The sequence below is a fragment of the Leucopleurus acutus genome, assembly GCF_964270905.1.
Source record: "Leucopleurus acutus genome assembly, chromosome: 3".
Lineage (NCBI taxonomy): Eukaryota > Metazoa > Chordata > Mammalia > Artiodactyla > Delphinidae > Leucopleurus > Leucopleurus acutus.
In genome coordinates, this window is record NC_139145.1 from 145,733,368 (window position 1) to 145,751,882 (window position 18,515).

The 18,515-nt window shown below is 35.5% G+C and overlaps 1 protein-coding gene across 9 annotated transcripts in view; it reads left to right on the plus strand.

Annotated features, from left to right (window-relative positions):
• Window positions 1–18,515, plus strand: part of CPLANE1 (ciliogenesis and planar polarity effector complex subunit 1) — a 129,325-nt gene that overhangs the window by 22,482 nt on the left and 88,328 nt on the right. For 8 of the 9 annotated variants that reach the window (XM_082835810.1, XM_082835814.1, XM_082835813.1 and 5 more), the window contains exons 16-24: window positions 1,811–1,984; window positions 5,697–5,925; window positions 7,064–7,203; window positions 9,780–9,997; window positions 12,552–12,716; window positions 15,385–15,523; window positions 16,712–16,821; window positions 16,941–17,099; window positions 17,216–17,324. In XM_082835810.1, coding sequence (XP_082691936.1) covers window positions 1,811–1,984; window positions 5,697–5,925; window positions 7,064–7,203; window positions 9,780–9,997; window positions 12,552–12,716; window positions 15,385–15,523; window positions 16,712–16,821; window positions 16,941–17,099; window positions 17,216–17,324 — 1,443 coding nt within the window. The remainder of the gene's footprint in view (window positions 1–1,810; window positions 1,985–5,696; window positions 5,926–7,063; window positions 7,204–9,779; window positions 9,998–12,551; window positions 12,717–15,384; window positions 15,524–16,711; window positions 16,822–16,940; window positions 17,100–17,215; window positions 17,325–18,515) is intronic. The other variant, XM_082835815.1, reaches the window with a different exon arrangement.

Genomic DNA, 18,515 nt, shown 5'->3' on the forward strand with positions numbered 1-18,515 from the left:
TAAATGTTTGTGTTCATTACAGAAGTAGTACAAGTTCATTTTAGACAATTTTGAAATATGGAAAGGTTTAAAGAAGAAAATAAAATCACTTAATCTACCCTTTTTTGTCTATATACATTTATGTATGTATATTCTGTTTTATAATCTTTTAAACTTAATATTATGAATATTTTCCAATGTAAATAATTCTTTTTAAAAACCTATTAAGCCTTTTCCTCATTATTGCACATTTTAGATTGGTGCCACCTATTTACTATTGATGTTTTAAATAATGCTGTAGTGTACATAAATTTTTGTGAACATTACTAATAATATCTCTAGGTTAAATTTTGAGAAATGAGGTTACAGGATCAAAGAGAATCCATGGTTTTAAGACTTCTGATGCCTGGTGTCAAATTGCCCTCCAAAAGGACTGGTAGCTGTGTATGAGTGGAAGACTTTTATGTGTGACTTTTTTTTTTTTTTTTTTTAATGTGTGACTTTTTAACTGACTGATATTCTTTTTTTTTTTTTTTTGGTAGTATTGTCATGACTTGATAATAAATTTCAAGATAAGTTGAACCTATTGTAATGTATTTGTTTTAATTTTTAATGACAATTGTTTAGAGTATATTAATCATATCCCTACTGGGTCAGGAGTCCCCAAGACGACCCCCACGTTCAGGGATTCACAGGGAGGACTCACAGGGCCTAGTATATAGTTGTACCCACACTTATGATTCATTACAATGAAAGGATACAAAGCAAAATCAGCAAAGGGAAAAGGAGCATGGGGTGAAGTCCGGAGGAAACCAGGTACAAGCTTCCAAGAAGTGACAAGATAGAAATGGCCATACACATATCGAACTTAATATTATTGTGAATACCTACTACCAAGTGACTTCCTTTCTTTTTTTTCTTTTTACTTTTTTGGCTGTGCCACGTGGCTTGTGGGATCTTAGTTCTCACAACCAGGGATCAAACCCGGGACCCCTGCAGTGGAAGCACGGAGTCCTAACCATTGGCCCACCAGGGAATTCCCCCCAAGTGACTTCTGAGAAAGAAAGATACTTTGCCATTGTTGGGGGCCATACATTTTATAAAAATTAATGTTAACTTAGTATTTATCTGTGTTTAATAGTTTTAACTGTTTATTTACATATATCTGAATGCCAATTTATATTATTGAGTTTTGATTTTCAAATAGGGATGACACGTTTGCTCCTACGAGTTTATATCAGAGTCACCCTAGAAATAGTGATGTAACTCTCTCCCTCCCCTGCCTTCTCCCTCCACTCCACGTGCTCCTTTTGTCCATACCTCCCAGAAGAATCTTATGGTAAGGACTTACTCTTACTAATGGAAGTATATCATAATATCCAGACCTAATGGTACAGGAAAAAGCATGAAGAATCACTGCTCTGGTGCTTTTCAGATTATCTTTGTAGTAAACCCTGCCTCCTTTCATTAAAGAAAGAAAATTAGAAAGGGAAGAAAGAAGGGAAAATAAATAATGAAATGCTAAACTTGCAAGTCCATTATGGCTGGATTGTTTGTATAGATCCTTCCATGTTTTTAGGTAAAACTAGTAGCTTGAGGTTAAAAGAGTTCCTAAGTGTATGTGCTCATAATTATGAACTAATTATTTTTGTTCTGTTGTCTTCAAGAAGTGTAGATAGCTATTATAAATTAACTTGTGTAGGCCATGGGTGTTCATCTCAGAAAAAAGTTGTAATTATAATTTTCTTCTTGCATAATGTTGGGAACTTAAATATTACTACTTTTGATAGTTTGATCAGAATCTCCTTTGGTCATTTGGTGCATCCTGCAGTTCCTGAGAAGTCTCATTGTGAGTTTGGAGTGACTGGAAATGTTCATCCTGAAGCGGCGGTGAGGGTTATCCAGTCCATGGCTCGCTTCATGGCTTCCTATTTCACCAATCAGCTGCTTTGCATTTTGCCACCTCACAATGTGAATGTTCTTCCTCCCCTTCATATTAAAACAGGTAAACAAATAATTTTCTCACCTTGTTTTTGCATGTAATATTTAAAATCATACTATACGGTGATCATTAGTCCATGGAAATAAAACTGTTCTAGCTCAGTGCCTGAACGCTAAGGAGATACACAAGTGACTATTTACGAATGAATATAATCTGAGAAAGGTAATTGCTTTGGACTTGTTTTTATTGAATATGTATTTTTAAATTGCGAATTTTGGACACATTGGCATTTATAAAGTTTCCATTTTTAAAGTAAAAGGGCTATAAAAATGTAATTTAACAAATTTTGAGTATGCTAATTTAGAATTTAATTTTATTTGGACATTTTACTTTTATAATTTTATTTGAATCATTTTCTTTGCTCTACTTAATCATTTCATTAATAGAGTCAGAATGTACCTAATCTGTGTGAGGTAACTGCCCTACCCTAATGGAAATAAGCATGTACACAGATTTCTATGATATTCATTCATTCCAATAATTTTTATTAGTGCCTGCTATGTGTCAAGTAGTGTTGTAGGTGCTGGAAATATATTAGCTTGCACCATATGAAATTAATAATATGAAAACATCTGTAGTTTTGTCTTGTCTTGACATTTGGAACAGATTTATCCTAACTGCCATGAACAAAACAGATGAAATACCTGTTCTTTTATGGAAGTACATCTAATAGATTGAGACGGAAAATTAAATAGATGCATATATAAACAAAGATCTATCAAATGGTGACAATTATTATGCAGAGAACTAAGTAGAGAAATGTATTGTGACTGAGTCGGTAGTTGAGGTGGTGACTTTAGGGAAGAGCTCTCTGCGGGGGTGACATTTAAGCTGAACTCTTAATGACAAGAAGGAGCCAGCCATGGACGCATAGGACTTAGAGCATTATACGCTGAGCCTGTGCAAAGGCTCTAGAGCAAGGACAAACTTGATGTGTCTGAGAAACTGAAAGACTGGTGTAGCTGGAGCACAGAGGGTGAGGTAGAGAGTGGTATGAGATGAAGACAGAGATAGATGGCCAGGTGATGTAAGCCAGGGTATGAAATCTGAATTTTATTTTAGGTACAATGGGAAGTTATTGGAGGGCTTTAAGCAGGAAATAACACGAACTGATAAACATGTACAAGGCACACATAGATTAGAGTAGTACAAGATGTAATATAATTAGAAGTTTAATAGAAGTAGCAACAAGTGGTCATCAGATTTAATCACAGAACTGTGGATTTTGAACTATGTGTTTGGACTCTAATTTTCTCAGGGTGTGGGTGGGAGTGGAGGACTGTCCTCACCCACTTGGATGCTTCAACAGTAGTGTTAGACTCTAGTGTCGTCAGGGTTTTCAGGAGCTTCTAGACCCTAGAGAGCCTTATATGTAAGGTAGGATCAGAGAGGAAATTGTCTAGAGGTTCCTTTTCAGAGGTGTCTGCTTCCCTGGGGAAGAAAAGTTGGCCCTGACCTGATTATGGCTTCTCTTAGGGAGCTGGTGTAAACAGAGAAACAGGTGCTCTGTTTTTCCAGGATCTACCTTCTCCCCTTTCCCTCTCCATTGGCCACTAACTCAGTTTCAGCTGGTGCTCCCTCCTTTTCTCCCTGAGAACAGCCTGTGCTTCTTTCTCTCACTTTATGCTTTCCTCTGACTGAATCTCTCAGTTGGATATTACTTATTTCCTTGTACATTTGACACTAATTATTACAATAGTTTTTTATTTAAGCTCTATTTATTTTGTCACAAGTGAAGTATTTACTACTTGTGCTCCCTATTTTTGGTAATAATGTTTCTGATAACAAATTGTATCCTTAATCCATATAATTTTACTGAAGGAGAGAGGCAGAACTCATGTGGTTTTAATTTTTTAAAATATTTATTTATTTATTTATGGCTGCATTGGGTCTTTGTTGCTGTGCACGGGCTTCTCATTGTGATGGCTTCTAGGCATGTGGGCTTCAGTAGTTGTGGCACGTGGGCCCAGTAGTTGTGGCTTGCGGGCTCTAGAGCACAGTCTCAGTAGTTGTGGCGCACGGGCTTAGTTGCTCTGCGGCATGTGGGATCTTCCTGGACCAGGGCTCGAACCTGTGCCCCCTGCATTGGCAGGCGGATTCTTAACCACTGCGCCACCAGGGAAGCCCTCATGTGGTTTTTAGAAAAATCTTAAAAAAAAAAAAGTACAATCCTGGTATTCAGAAGATTTATCTCAATTTCTTATCTTTCTGTCCTACAATATTTATAGGACTTTTGCTCTTTGCTAATGATTTTTATCTTTACAGATGACTTTACATACCTAAGGGAGACTGATATTTATCACACTTTGTGAAGAAAAGTGACAGAGTTATTGAATTGTTTCTGGGCAGACTCATAAACGTTCATAAAAGCTCAGAGACACACCTTTTTATTCCCTACATAAATATCTTCCCAGTTAGAGGAGAGAGTAGGAGAGAAGACTTTGTGTTCTTTTCCTATGCCCGAGACTAGACTATGATTGTTGACAATTTAAATATCTGAAACTTGTTCTATATCCTTTAATTTCTTTAATCTCCCTCTGTCTTGACAAATGATATTAGCAGGCTTGACTTAGAATATATTTCATGTTAATCTTTTAAATCAGAACTAGTGGCAGAATGTATTGCGGATTTGAGTTGCTTGTTTGGTATGATGTTTGCTGTGTGAAAGCAGTAAAAATTTCAGAAAATTAAATCATTCAAATTCTTTTAATGGTACAGTGCCTTACTCATAGTGAATTAAAAACTGGAAAAATTTCATCAATCTCCTGGCTGTTTGCCTATGCAGAATCAAACAGTCATCTATTGACTAAATTTTTCGTTTCTTTCCATATCTTTGTCAAAGAGCTAAAATGTTAGTGCTTGGTGTGGGCAGAGCCTATGTAGATCACATAAGAAACTAATCATTTCATTTCAAGGAGCAAAAACCTACATATACTAATTACCAGTTTTATTTTGAGGGAGTGAGTGAAAATCTTAGCAATATGTATTTTTTAAAAGATAACAGTTCTGTCATAGTATTTTCAAATTTCTCATTCAAGTTACTTTAATTAGGGAAAGATACAGAAGGCTGGGGAGAAGGATATTATTACCCTTTGTATTTAATCTCAGGCCAGACTGAAATCTTGTCATTTGTTCAGGATTACTGAAAATCACAGTTTTCTACTTTCTGTTAAACACTGAACATTGAACATTTAATATGCTTGAGTATTAACCTCAAACTAGATTTTTATCCCATGACACTATGAGGAATGCAAAGTCAGGTAAGATGCAGTCTCTGCCCTCCAGATTTCATAATGCAGTAGGAGAAATAGCTATATATTTCAGAGCAGTCCACAGTAGTAAACTGTACACTGTGACCGGTACATTTACGTGTGTGTGTACGTTTATATTATCTGACCAAAAAGTTTCATTAAACTGTACTTATTTACCTTTATTTTGTGTAGTGCACTCTGATACTGTCTCTTTTGTTTCTGTGTCTACTCAGTTTCATGTTTTTAGGAATGCTGACATTTGCTTCATGACCCACTAAAGAGACACAGTGCTCAATGTTAAAAAGACTATTCTAGAGTACGTTAAGCATTATTTTAGGCCATTTTGTATGTATCTTCCTTGTTGTGGTTTTGTGTAGGAAATACTGATTGAAGAGATCTATAAAAAGAGGTGTGAGTTCTTGTATATATAATTGTAAAATCCATTTTCTTTAATTTACTCACAGAGCAGCCCTTTCGACTTATTCCTCTGCAACACTCAAAGGTGGCCAGTGTTGTTAGAGAGCAGAATCTTTCTAATGTGTGGACAGTTGAATATGCCCTTGAATTATTATTTATTGGTGGCCTGGTTCCAGAAGCTGTGTGGTTGGCACATAAACTTGGAGACTGGAAGACGTCTGTTTCCATTGGTGTGGCCTTGCAGCTGTTCTGTAAACATGATAGCAATTTCACAAGGTATGTATTTTTAGGAAAGTATGATGGTGTCATCTAAAATATTTTTTATTTCAGTCATTGCTGGTATTTATGCATTTTGTGGAATCCTTAGTTCAGCATTGTTCAATAGAACTTTTTTCAGTAATGGAAATATTCTATATGTGCTATCCAATCTGATAGCTACTAGCCACATGTATTTATTGAGCACTTGAAATGTGGATAGTAAGACCAAGGAACTGGATTTTCCATCTAATTTTAATTAATTTAAATTTAGAGGGCTATATACATCTAGTGGCTACTGTATTGGACAGATCAGAGGCTTACTTACAGTGTAAAACATCTATTTAGCACATTAATTTGTTAGTAGTGCCCTCAAAGGGCCTATAGTCAATGGGAAAGTTTGTCTTTCCGAAACAGGATTTGAGTTTTAAGCTAATCAAACTAATCCCTATATTTTAACTATTCTGAAGGTTGTGGTATTGCTGTGTCTTCTATATTTTTTAATTCAGTAATTCAATGTATGTTTATTTATTAACATACATTGTTAATATGTTTATTATTAACAATGTATGTATGTTGATTATTATTATTTATCAAGCTCTATGCCAGGTGTTTTAGTGGATTGTAAACTTAAATGGTACATAGTTTCTATGCTTAGGCACTTATAGTTTAATAGGGAAAATAGGACAAAACATTATTACAAGTTACATAGTATGGTAAGAAAAGTGCCTGTGGTACAGTAGGGAGAGCACTAGTATCAAGTGAGGGAAGGACAGGAAATACTTTATGTGGGAGATGTCATTTGAGATGGGCATTGAAGGGAAGATGGGATCATGACAAACTGAGTAGCTGTAGGGAGAGAGAACATTCCAAATGTGAGCAAAGGCATATGGCAAAAGCAAGTTTGGTTTGGTTTGGATAGAGCACATTTGTAGGGCAGCAGTGGGAGGCAAGGATGAGGAGATATATTAGTACCATAATTATGGAAAGCCTTAATACTATCCTTAATACAGTATTTCCTTGCTTATTTCTTATCTAAATATAGGATGAATAAAGTGAATTTCTCTGTTCTTTAAAATTTCATGTTTAGCTCTTGATGTGTGTATGTTTCCTTTTTTCAAAATTTGTATTCTTTTCCCTTAATTTGATGTGATTTCAGGTCCAGGAAAAAGGGTCTGAATCTACCGTTAAATATGACTCCAGCACAGATTTTCCAGGAAAAACTGCAGTGTTTTTTAGGTCAGCCGGCCTCTTTGGAAGCAAAAAAAGAAATGGGCTCAAAATACAAACAGTTTACAGGTGTGTTACCTATGTATGGTCGACACATGTATCGGCTTAATTAATATAAAGCTTATGGTATTTTAAAAAGCTTTTAAGTACCCACACATATATTAATGCTTTGAAGTAATAAGCTTATCAAAAATAAAATTTTGCTATTTATTCTTAATAATGGGAGCATCCCAAACTGATGCAGTTCAAAATACAATGTTCAGTATCTGAATGATATTCTGATTTTCCATACATAGCCTTTCTTTATACTAGTGGTATTTTGCTGCATTTAGATTGTTTTCTTTTGCAGTCATAGAATCGTAGAATCTCAGATGTCAAGGGGTACTTAGAACCTCTTGCCTAATGCATAAATCATAGAGTTGTTTTTCGCTTTTAATTTGAAAAGTTCTGAGTGGTATTATAAAAAAATAATATAATATTACATGTAATACATGGATTTACCCAGGAGCCCTATAAAATTCGTCTGTTTTAAAGAGGGGGAAATTTAGACAAAAAGTAATGAAGTCTGTTATTTAAAGTCATATATTTAATGATAAAACCAGGATAGCTGTTTTGTTTTATTAGTGCTTGTCTCCATTAAGGAGTGAGACTTCTCTAGATTCCTAGAACTTATTAATTATAACTTCTCTTTCTGGAAAGAATTCATAATACTTGGAAATCAGACTGAAAATTTCCTTGATAATTTTCTGTCAGTTTTTTTTTTAAGTAAATGAAAAGATAATGTATCTACATGAAAGTTGATTTTGCAAAAAAGGACTAAAAAATTCCCAGTCTGAACTTCCAGTTCTGGCAATATATTGTTTTAGATGATCTGAAAACTCTCCTACAGTAAATACATAGATACAGTGTGTTTCTAGATAAAATATAAAGATATGCATTTAAAGGCTAAGATTTAAAGAAAGTAAGGGAAATTTCCAGGGGTCAGAAAGAAAGAGAAAAAGTCAATGGATTCCACCCCTAGGTATTTACCCAAGAAAAATAAAAACATAGGTCCACTGAAAAACCTGTATATAGCAGCTTTTTCATAATAGCCAAAAACTTGAAACAACCCAAATGCTTATCAACTTGTGGATGGAAGAACAAATTGCAATTTATCTGTACAATGGAATAATAATTAATAAAGAGTAGCAAACTACTGATAACATGCAACAACATGGATGAATTGAAGAACCATTATGCTGAATGAAAGAACTCAGAAATAAAACTATACACTGTGTGATTCCATTTATGTGATTTTATAAAAAGCAACACTATAGGGACAAGAAACAGATCAATGGTTACATGGGAGTAAGGGGGGAATTGACAACAAAAGGGTGTAAGAACTTTTTTGGAGTGATGAAAATGTCAAAATTCATTGAACTGGGGACTTCCCTGGTTGTCCAGTGGTTAAGACTCTGCACTCCTAGTGCAGGGGGCCCAGATTCCATCCCTGGTCAGGGAACTGGATCCCGCATGCCACAACTAAGCCACGTGCCGCAGCTAAGACCTAGTGCAGCCAAATAAATATTTTAAAAAACAGAAAACAAACAAAACTCATTGAACTGTACACTTAAAAAGGATAAATTTTAGTGTATATAACTTATACCTCAACAAACTGATTTAAAAACAAAAAACTCAGCAGATGGTTAGTGAACTGGAAAATGAATTTGATCTATCTCTGTATATACACACACAAAAAAATATATATATAGAGATAAAAATGTATAGATATAAAGAAAAGAGTTGGAAAATATGAAAGAGAAGTTAAACTTTGCATAGAATGTTGTGGAAGACACAACATATGTGTAATAGGAGTTTCAGTAGAGCCACACCAAATTCTGGATAGTGACTACCTCTGGAGAGAGGAAGTGAAGTATGATTGGTACCTAAGGAATTTCAGCTGTATTTGCAACATTCTTTTTTAATCTAAATTGAATGTAGGAAACGTTAATATCAGACAAGGATGAAGTCAGTACCTGAGTGTTTTCATATTATATTCTATACCTTAAAGTATGCTTAAAATATTTCCTAATATAAAAGTGCGTAAGTCTCCAATTCTGCCACCTGCATCTCTGCATTTTGCCTTCTGGAACATGTCTCCATATGTACATACACTTATATAATTGAAGCCATACTGTATGACTATTTTGTATATTTCTGGGGTTTTTTTTAGCTTCACAAGTCCTTTTTATTATAAAAGTACTGTGATGGACTATTATGAAAAAGAAAATAATTACTCTCTCACTGCCTTCATGTAATGTATATTATTTTGGAGTCTTTCTTGACATTTTATTTTTCCCATTAATATTTTTTTCTTTTATTATTATTTTTGAGTCACAACTATATTCCAAGAATCTTTTATTATATAATTGTTATTACAGTGTCTTGTATAATTTTGGAAAAGTCTTTGTGCTCTGATTACCTATAATCTTAAAAGTAAGAGAATCTTTATTAAGCTTCTGTCTAGAAGTTTGGGTGTTTTGCATGTCAACCAATATGTTCATTTTTGGCAATCAGCTTTTTCAGATATGAAATTTTATCCTACAAAATAACATGAAAAGTATAATATAAATTTTAACTACTTTACCTAATTTTGTATTTGCTAGATCCCATTGAAGAAGAAGATGCAGATCTGCTATTTGGTTCTGTGCAGGAAGTACTGAAAGCAGCAGTTATGGCTGATGCAGATATTCTTTCAGAGACATTTCAGCTTCTGATAAACTCTGCCAAGGACTTCAGTCAGAGACTGTGGGGCTTAGTGCCTGTCGGCTTGTATCTTCCAGCTCCTCCATTATATTGTCCTCAGCCAGCTATTCTTAGTGAAGTAAGCTTAGTGCTTAATCTTTTAATTAATTTAAAGTTGATTTTGTCCAATTTTTAAAATAATCAACTTGATAATAATCATCAAGTTAAAAATGCAGGCTCTGAAGCTAACTTCTGGATTCTAGCTTTGCTGTTTATTTATTGTGTAATATTGGGCAATGTACTAAACTGATGTTTAAGTTTCCTTATCTGTAAAATGAAGATGATGATAGTACCTCTGACAGCATTATTGAGAGTATTAAATGAGATATCCTGTAAAAGCTTTTACTTTAGGGCCTAGGACACATAGTAAGCATTCAATAAATGTTAAAATTATTTCAATAATAAAACAAAATTAAGAGATATTTCTCTGTATCCAGATTTTTAAAAAATAAACATTTGTTTAGGGTAGCAAAAAGAACGTCAGAATTTAGAAGCCATACATTATTTTTTATTTATTTATTTATTTTTGGCTGCATTGGGTCTTCGTTGCTGCGTGCGGGCTTTCTCTAGTTGTGGCGAGCGGGGGCTACTCTTCGTTGTGGTGCGTGGACTTCTTATTGCGGTGGCTTCTCTTGTTGTGGAGCACGGGATCTAGGCATGCGGGCTTCAGTAGTTGTGGCATGTGGGCTCAGTAGTTGTGGCTCGCAGGCTGTAGAGTGCAGGCTCAGTAGTTGTGGCGCATGGGCTTAGTTGCTTTGTGGCATGTGGGATCTTCCAGGACCAGGGCTTGAACTCGTGTCCCCTGCATTGGCAGGTGGATTCTTAACCACTGTGCCACCAGGGAAGTCCCAAGCCATACATTATTTTAGTCTTTTATTCATCTCATTGTCTGTGCCTCTTTTGAAAGACTTAGTTTGATTTTTCTTTGATTTGAAAGGTCATTTTTTTCTGCTATACTTTTCAATTGATAGTTCTGTCTTATAAATAGCAATACTGTATTCCTCTCAGGAACTTTTCCTCTGCTCTTATTGAAAATCATAACATAGCTGGTTTTAGGATTTAAAGTGTTAATGTAAATTATTTACATTTAAATTGTTTTAATATTCAATTAGCTGTTTAAATTGATTCTGGTATTGTTTCTTTACTACTTTTTCAGAATTAGCAACTTTTTTTCTTTTTTTAGACTTATTTGCTGTATTCTCATTGTTATATTTCAAGTTACGTTTCAGTAGATTAAAATATTTCATTTGTTGATATTTCAGGTGTAATATATTACAAATGGAAAGAATAAGTAGTCCATGGTATTTCTCAGTAATTCCTCTTTCCTCTCATATCTGAGTCTTCAGTATGTTGGTTTAGGAATTAGAAATAGCATTTAAGATATTTTTAGATATGCTGTGCTGATATTAGTTTGGTACCTATCCTTAGTAGTACTTCATTTTATTATTTTTTAGTAAAATAATCTCCAATGGTAGGATTTCTCTTAAATGTCCCTCTGTATCAGTTAGAACCCTTTGGGTTGTAAGTAACAGAAAACTTGGTAAATATTGGCTGGCATAATTGAGAAGTCCAGTTCTGTTACCAAAGACTTGGGCTCTTTCTTTTAGTTTGTTTTCTAAGGTGTCAGCTTCAGTTTAAGGCTGGCTCCCTTTGTGGGAGCAGAATGGCTGCCAGTAGCTTCTAAGGATACGTTGTCCATGTCCAAAGGGAGTGGGAATGGGAGAAAGAAAAGTAGTACAAAAGTATTTCTTTCCCAGCATTCCAAGCAAGAGTACTGAGAGTTACTCTTGTAAGACCGACTGAGGTCACTTCCCTGTCCTCGAATCAAACACCTTGGCTAGGGCTAATACAAAGTACTGCTTGGCAATTGACTAGGGCCTTCCTTGGCAGCTAGGGATATGGGATCAGCTCTCCTTGAATCATTTGGCTATGTAGGAGAGGGGCAGATACCCAAATAAAAACTGAATACTCTTAAGAAGTGACAATGGTAGGAGAAGGTTGGGGAAGCAAATGTTTACAGTATTCACATTATCTCATTCTCTGGGAAATTAATCTGTAGCTACTGACTTGAATTGTGTTTATTCAAGAAACATTTGTTGGATCCTACCACATATTGGAGTTTACTCTATGCACTATATGACAAGGCCTTTGCTCCTGGGTAGTTCTCAATAGTGTGGGAAACAGATACATAGATCAGCAAGAATAGATTAGTGAAAGCTATAATGGAAGTCTGAGCAAAGACTCATAGTAGCACAGAATGGGAGGGCTTCACAGAGGAGGTGACATTGAAATATAATGGGATTTTTCCAGGAAGAGGAAGGGAAAAGTCATTCTTTTTGAAAGGAGCTTTCTCTGTAACATTCCACCCATGGAGTCTGGGGTGATGGCTTCAACTGTTGTAGCCGAAGACTTGGGATTAGGGTCGACTTACCCCTTTGCATTGTTTGAGGTGAGAGAAGTGTTTCCCTGACACTAGAAATAGCTATAGTTAATCTCTGAGGCCATGTCTCAAAACTTCCTTTATAAATGTCCAGGAGTATTCTACTTTGAGAAGCACTATCTTTATTTTCACTTTAACATTTTAAGTTTCTGTTTTACTAGCTACTAAAATTGTTGTTATTGTTTCTTTTTAGGAAGATGGTGATGATCTTCTTTTAAAAGCTGAAAAAGATAATCGCCAAAAGGTGTCTGGAATCCTTCAACGTGTTCTCTTGCTTTTCCGGGCAGCTCGGTGTTCTTTTCCTGTAGCACAGTGGTACATCTTGCAGTTGAGATGGGCAAGAAAAGTCATGCAGAAGGTATGGAAATGTCCTAGTCACTTATGTGCTATTGAAATAGGAAAGAACCTTTTGTATTCTATTACAAGTTAATCACTAAAGGTTTATTGCTTCTAACCTTAAATTATACATAACGGCCCATCTTTGGGAACCCTGCTTCCCTGGTAATGAGCATTAAGCTAAAATACCTCTTTTTAGCTAACAGGAAACGTCCTGACCAGGCCCACCTGTGAATGACTGCAGGGAGGATGAAATTAACACATGCCCTCCAGAGGCTGATGGGAACCAGGAAGTGTTTGACTTTACTCCCTCCCCTTTTAGTATAAAAGGAGCCTGAATTCTAACTCAGGCAAGATGGTTCTTTGTGGCATGAGCCCACCATCTTCTCGGTTTGCTGGCTTTCCGAATAAAGTCGTTATTCCTTGCCCCAAGAACTCATTTCTCGATTATTGGCCTGTAGTGCAGCAAGCAGTATGAGCTTAGACTCCGTAACAGTATGGTAAACAATTTAAATATACTAATATTTATTAATATTTATAATTGTGATATTTTCCCAAGGAGTCCTGCCCTATAAATCCATAAATTTCAGGCTTATTTATAGTACGAAACCTGCTTCTCAAAGTAGAATACTCCTGGACATTTATAAAGGAAGTTTTGAGGCATGGCCTCAAACGCGGGCTTCTCATTGCGGTGACTTCTCTTGTTGTGGAGCACAGGCTCTAGGCACGCGGGCTTCAGTAGTTGTGGCTCATGGGCTCTAGAGCGCAGGCTCAGTAGTTGTGGCGCATGGGCTTAGTTGCTCCGCAGCATGTGGGATCTTCCCGGACCCGGGATTGAACCCGTGTCCCCTGCATTGGCAGGCGGATTCTTAACCGCTGTGCCACCAGGGAAGCCCCTATGTATAAGTTTTTGTGTAGACACATGTTCTTCATCCATGGGTCAAACTGCACCAATAATTGCAAGGATATAGGTAGCCAAAAGATACAGATGAAATGTAGTGAACTCTGGAATTGCATACACTGCTCCAAGTCTTTTCTCACTGTAGAAGAATGTGTCCTGGTTTTTTTTTAACGTCATGACACAAAAGGGAACTATTTCAGTTATTTAACATCTCCTTTTTATATCTCTCTAATTATAAAGCTTGGGTAACATTTTCCAGGGGTCATACTCCATAAATCCATACATTCTAGATTTGTTTCTAATAACCAGCCTAGACAGACTCTGTACATCTGGTAAATACCATTAATTTGTTTGACAAGAAGTCTGTCCTTAGCATGCTTACAAGGGGATTTGACTAGATCATGTCTTTCTGGAAGTGAATAGTAGAGGGAGAAAATAGATTACAAGCCTACTGCTAATCCTTTTCTTCCCAGGTTTATGTCTCTTAGATCCCTTTTCTTTTATTCTTTTTTTTTTATAAGTTTATTTTTATTTATTTATTTTTGGCTGCGTTTGGTCTTTGTTGCTGCGTGCGGGCTTTCTCTAGTTGCGGCGAGCGGGGGCTACTCTTCTTTGCAGTGCACTTGCTTCTCATTGCGTTGGCTTCTCTTGTTGTGGAGTACGGGCTCTAGGTGTGTGGACTTCAGTAGTTGTGGCACACGGGCTCAGTAGTTGTGGCTCACGGGCTCTGGAGCGCAGGCTCAGTAGTTGTGGCGCACAGGCTTAGTTGCTCAACAGCATGTGGGATCTTCTCGGACCAGGGCTCGAACTCGTGTTCACTGCATTGTCAGGCAGATTCTTAGCCACTGTGCCACCAGGGAAGTCCCGCTTTTCTTTTATTCTATCACAGTTTCCTTTTAACACACAGTAGTTTCCTTTATTTTCTATTCTTGATTTGTTAGAGAGATTAGGTAGTTGGTCCTGAACTATATTTTGGATTTGTCTGTCATTTTTTCATTTAGTGTCATTTAAGTTGTTCCTCTTTCTTTTTATTTTCTATAAGCTGGTAATTAATCTATCCTCATGAAAGTAGACAGATTTGATTAAATTCAGGTTAACATTTTCTTAGAATTGAATCCTTCATAAGTGGTATTGTATACTTCCCCTCTGCAGCATATCATGTTGCACATACGTCTTTTTCTTTCACTTTTCATGATATGAGATGGATCAATGAATTTGGGTCATGTTCCACCCACTATCATGTTCTCCATCAACCCATCAATTTTTTACCTAATTTAGCATTTATTGATGATCCTCGCTAGAGTCATTTTTTTATTAGGAGTTGCCAAATGATGACTTTATAATTCTGTCACTTATAGATTAGTTTTTTAAAGTTTTGTATGTAGATATACCTTTTTCTGTATTAGTTTTTAGGTAATGCACATAGGTAGAGTTAGATACTTAAGTTTATTTTCTTTACTATTCCTTTGGGGAAAGTCAGGGGAAATAGCATTAAATTCTTTTTATACAGAACTTTTTAGGCAAAACTGAGTGACAAGAGAGGTTAATTTGGCTAGAACCTTTTTTTTTTCCTTTGAGATGTAGCCTAGTGAATTTGTTGAGTTAAATTTGTGAGCTAAGTTTCTGAAAGTACAAGTGATTTCAGGGATATTTTCTTACATTGTATGGGAACCATGCTGTGTTTTCCACTCTTTATGGTTTATCTTACCTGCCTTGTTTGTTGCTTTATAGTTTCCTTAAAAATTGACTTATATGACTGGTAATTAACATATTCTTTCTTTACTTTCAGATTCGAATGAAAGGATCCCTTCCTTCATTGAGTCCTTTCCCTCAGTCGTTACTTAATTTCTGTAAAGGAGGTGTAGCATTCTTTCGACCCGGGACAACTGGAGACCACAAGCTTGATGAAGTGTCCATTAAAGCAATAGGTTTGTCCAAAATGAGCTGTTTGCTTATAAATTAGGCCTAAATATTAGTAATGATATATTTTACATTTGATTCGGGGAAGTTTCATGTAACAATACTGTGCTGATAATGAAAAGACCGTATGTGTATGTTGCCACCATGGAAATATATCTGAGGGAATTACCTGGTGGTCCAGTGGTCAAGAATCTGCGCTTCCACTGCAGGGGGCACAGGTTTGATCCCTAGTTGGGGAACTAAGATCCCGCGTGCCTCGTGGTGCGGCCAGGGAAAAAGAAAAAAAAAAGGAAATATACCTAAGATACACTAGGTGAAAAAAAAGAGATAGTTACAAAACTGTATATACATAGTATGATTTTATATATCTTTGTGTACCTGTATTACTTTTAATAAAAAAATTGTTTTATATTGGAAATTATATTTCTAATATTGAAAAATTTTTAACTTAAATGCCTATTTTTTTTTTTATAAATTTATTTATTTTTGGCTGTGTTGGGTCTTTGTTTCTGTGCTCGGGCCCTCTCTAGCTGTGGTGAACGGGGGCTACCCTTCATTGCAGTGCACGGGCTTCTCATTGCGGTGGCTTCTCTTGTTGTGGAGCACAGGCTTTAGGCATGCGAGCTTCAGCAGTTGTGGCACATGGGCTCAGCAGTTGTGGCTCGTGGACTCTAGAGTGCAGGCTCAGTAGTTGTGGCACATGGGCTTAGTTGCTCCGCGGCATGTGGAATCTTCCCGGATCAGAGCTCAAACCTGTGTCCCCTGCATTGGCAGGTGGATTCTTAACCACTGTGCCACCAGGAAGTCCTTTAAATGCCTATTAATAAGTGATTTTCCAAATAAATTAACAATATGGTATTAAGTAGAGCTATGTGTATTGGCTTTGAAAAATATCTACAATATACTCTAAGTTTAAAACAAGTAAACTACCAATAAATAGAGTAGCTTATTTACTCTATAAAGTGTTTTTAATATTTTCATGCGAGTATGACATGTATGAAATATTCTGGAATAATATGTGTAAAAATTCTGTAAGGATCTCCACAACTTTTATATAAAGTATTGAGTATGAGCATGTTTCTTTTGTAATCAACAGTATAAAGACATTTATTTTGGAAAAAAAATAACCAACAGTTGTTATAATATTAATGTATATACTCATACAGTCTTCTTTCATATTTCCATTCCTGATTTAGGTTGCTTCAGAGAACTTTGTGCTTTGTGTTGGATGCTGCATGTCCGTGATAAGTTATCCTATAGTTGCAGGCAATATCAGAAGGCAAGGGAAAATGTGGAGGAAAAAAAGGTATCAATTACACAAGAATAAGAAAAATAAATATTACTTGGGAAATAATTGCTTGATCGAAGAATCTAGTCTATCTGTCTAAAGTGAAAAGGAAATGATATTTTTCAATATCCATTTAGGACCTCGAAGTGAAGTTTGATTCTTGTATGGTTGAGCACTGTCTCAGTGCAGTGGAATGGGCTTGTAGAATGCTACCGTTCTCTCGGTTTTCCAATATTGAAGAACTTATTCAGGATCTAATTTTGAGCCTCATTGGAGAACTGCCACCAATCAGAGAGGTAATGTAAATGTGGGTGAAAATAAACTAAATCAGAATCAGAGACTTTAAAGAATTTTAATTTTATTTATAATTAAGAATGATGCTCATAAAACTCATTTTAAAATTTTTCTGAAGGTAGCAGAAATTTTTGTGAAAGCGTTTCCCAATCCTGAGGACATAAGGGTTCCTGTAAGAGAAAAATATCACTCTCTTCAACAGAGACTCAGACACTATGTTGTGAAAGGTATTATTTGTCATTTCTTAGATATCTGATAGATAAATTGCTGAAGATTCTCATTTTGTTTTGAAATCATTTATTTTCTAGTGCTTATGTTTTTATGCATTTCTCTTTGGAGATAGGAGTATGAGAAGTCAGAAGCACTTCCCCATTACGGAAGCACCAATTCTGTTGCTTTGGAACCAAAGCTGACTTCATGTCATGGCTCTGTCAGTTAGTAACTGTGTGACCATAGGCAAGTTACTCCGTATCTCTGAGCCTCTTTTCCTTATTTGTAAAATGAGTATATTAATACTTCTTTATGAATATGTATTGAAAGAGGATTAAAAAAGATAAAATATATAAAATGAATATATAATGCTTTGTATAATCAGATATTTTATTGAAAACTAGTATTCTCCTTTTATGGTTATTTATGCTCCTTATTTTATCCTATGCATTCAAGATGACCTTGTGAAAATTTTTTTTTTATTGTGGTAAAATATAATATAAAATTTACCATTTTTAAGTGTACAGTTCAATGGCATTAAGCACAGGCATACCTTGGAGATATTTCAGGTTTGGTTCCAGACCACCATAATAAAGTGAATAATGCAGTAATGCAAGTCATATGAATTTTTTGGTTTCCTAGTGCATATAAAAGTTATGTTTGCAGTATACTATAGTCTATTAAGTGTGCTCTAAAAAAAGACAATGTATATACCTTAATTAAAAAAGTACTTTATTGCTAAAAAATGCTAACCATCATCTGAGTCATAATCATAAGCAAGTCATAATCTTTTTGCAGTAGTAGCATTAAAGATCACTGATCACAGGTCACCAAAACAAATCTCATAATAATGAAAAAGTTGAAATGCTGTGAGAATTAGCAATATGTGACACAGAGACATGAAGTGAGCAAATGCTGCTGGAAAAATGGCACCAGTAGACTTGCTTGAAGGTTGCCCCAAACCTTCACAGATATTGCAATTTGTAAAAAATGCAATATCTGTGAAGTACAATGAAATGAGGTATTCATAATATTATAGAAATTTTTAAAGAATTCAGATTACTCTCTGTTTTAGAACTATAGTTATTTAAGTCTAGTAATATCCTATGATGTACATTATTGCATTAATGTACTTACATTGTATTTATATTTTTTCAGACTTTTTTGAAATCTCTAAAATGTCATGTTTATGTATTAATGATATTTAA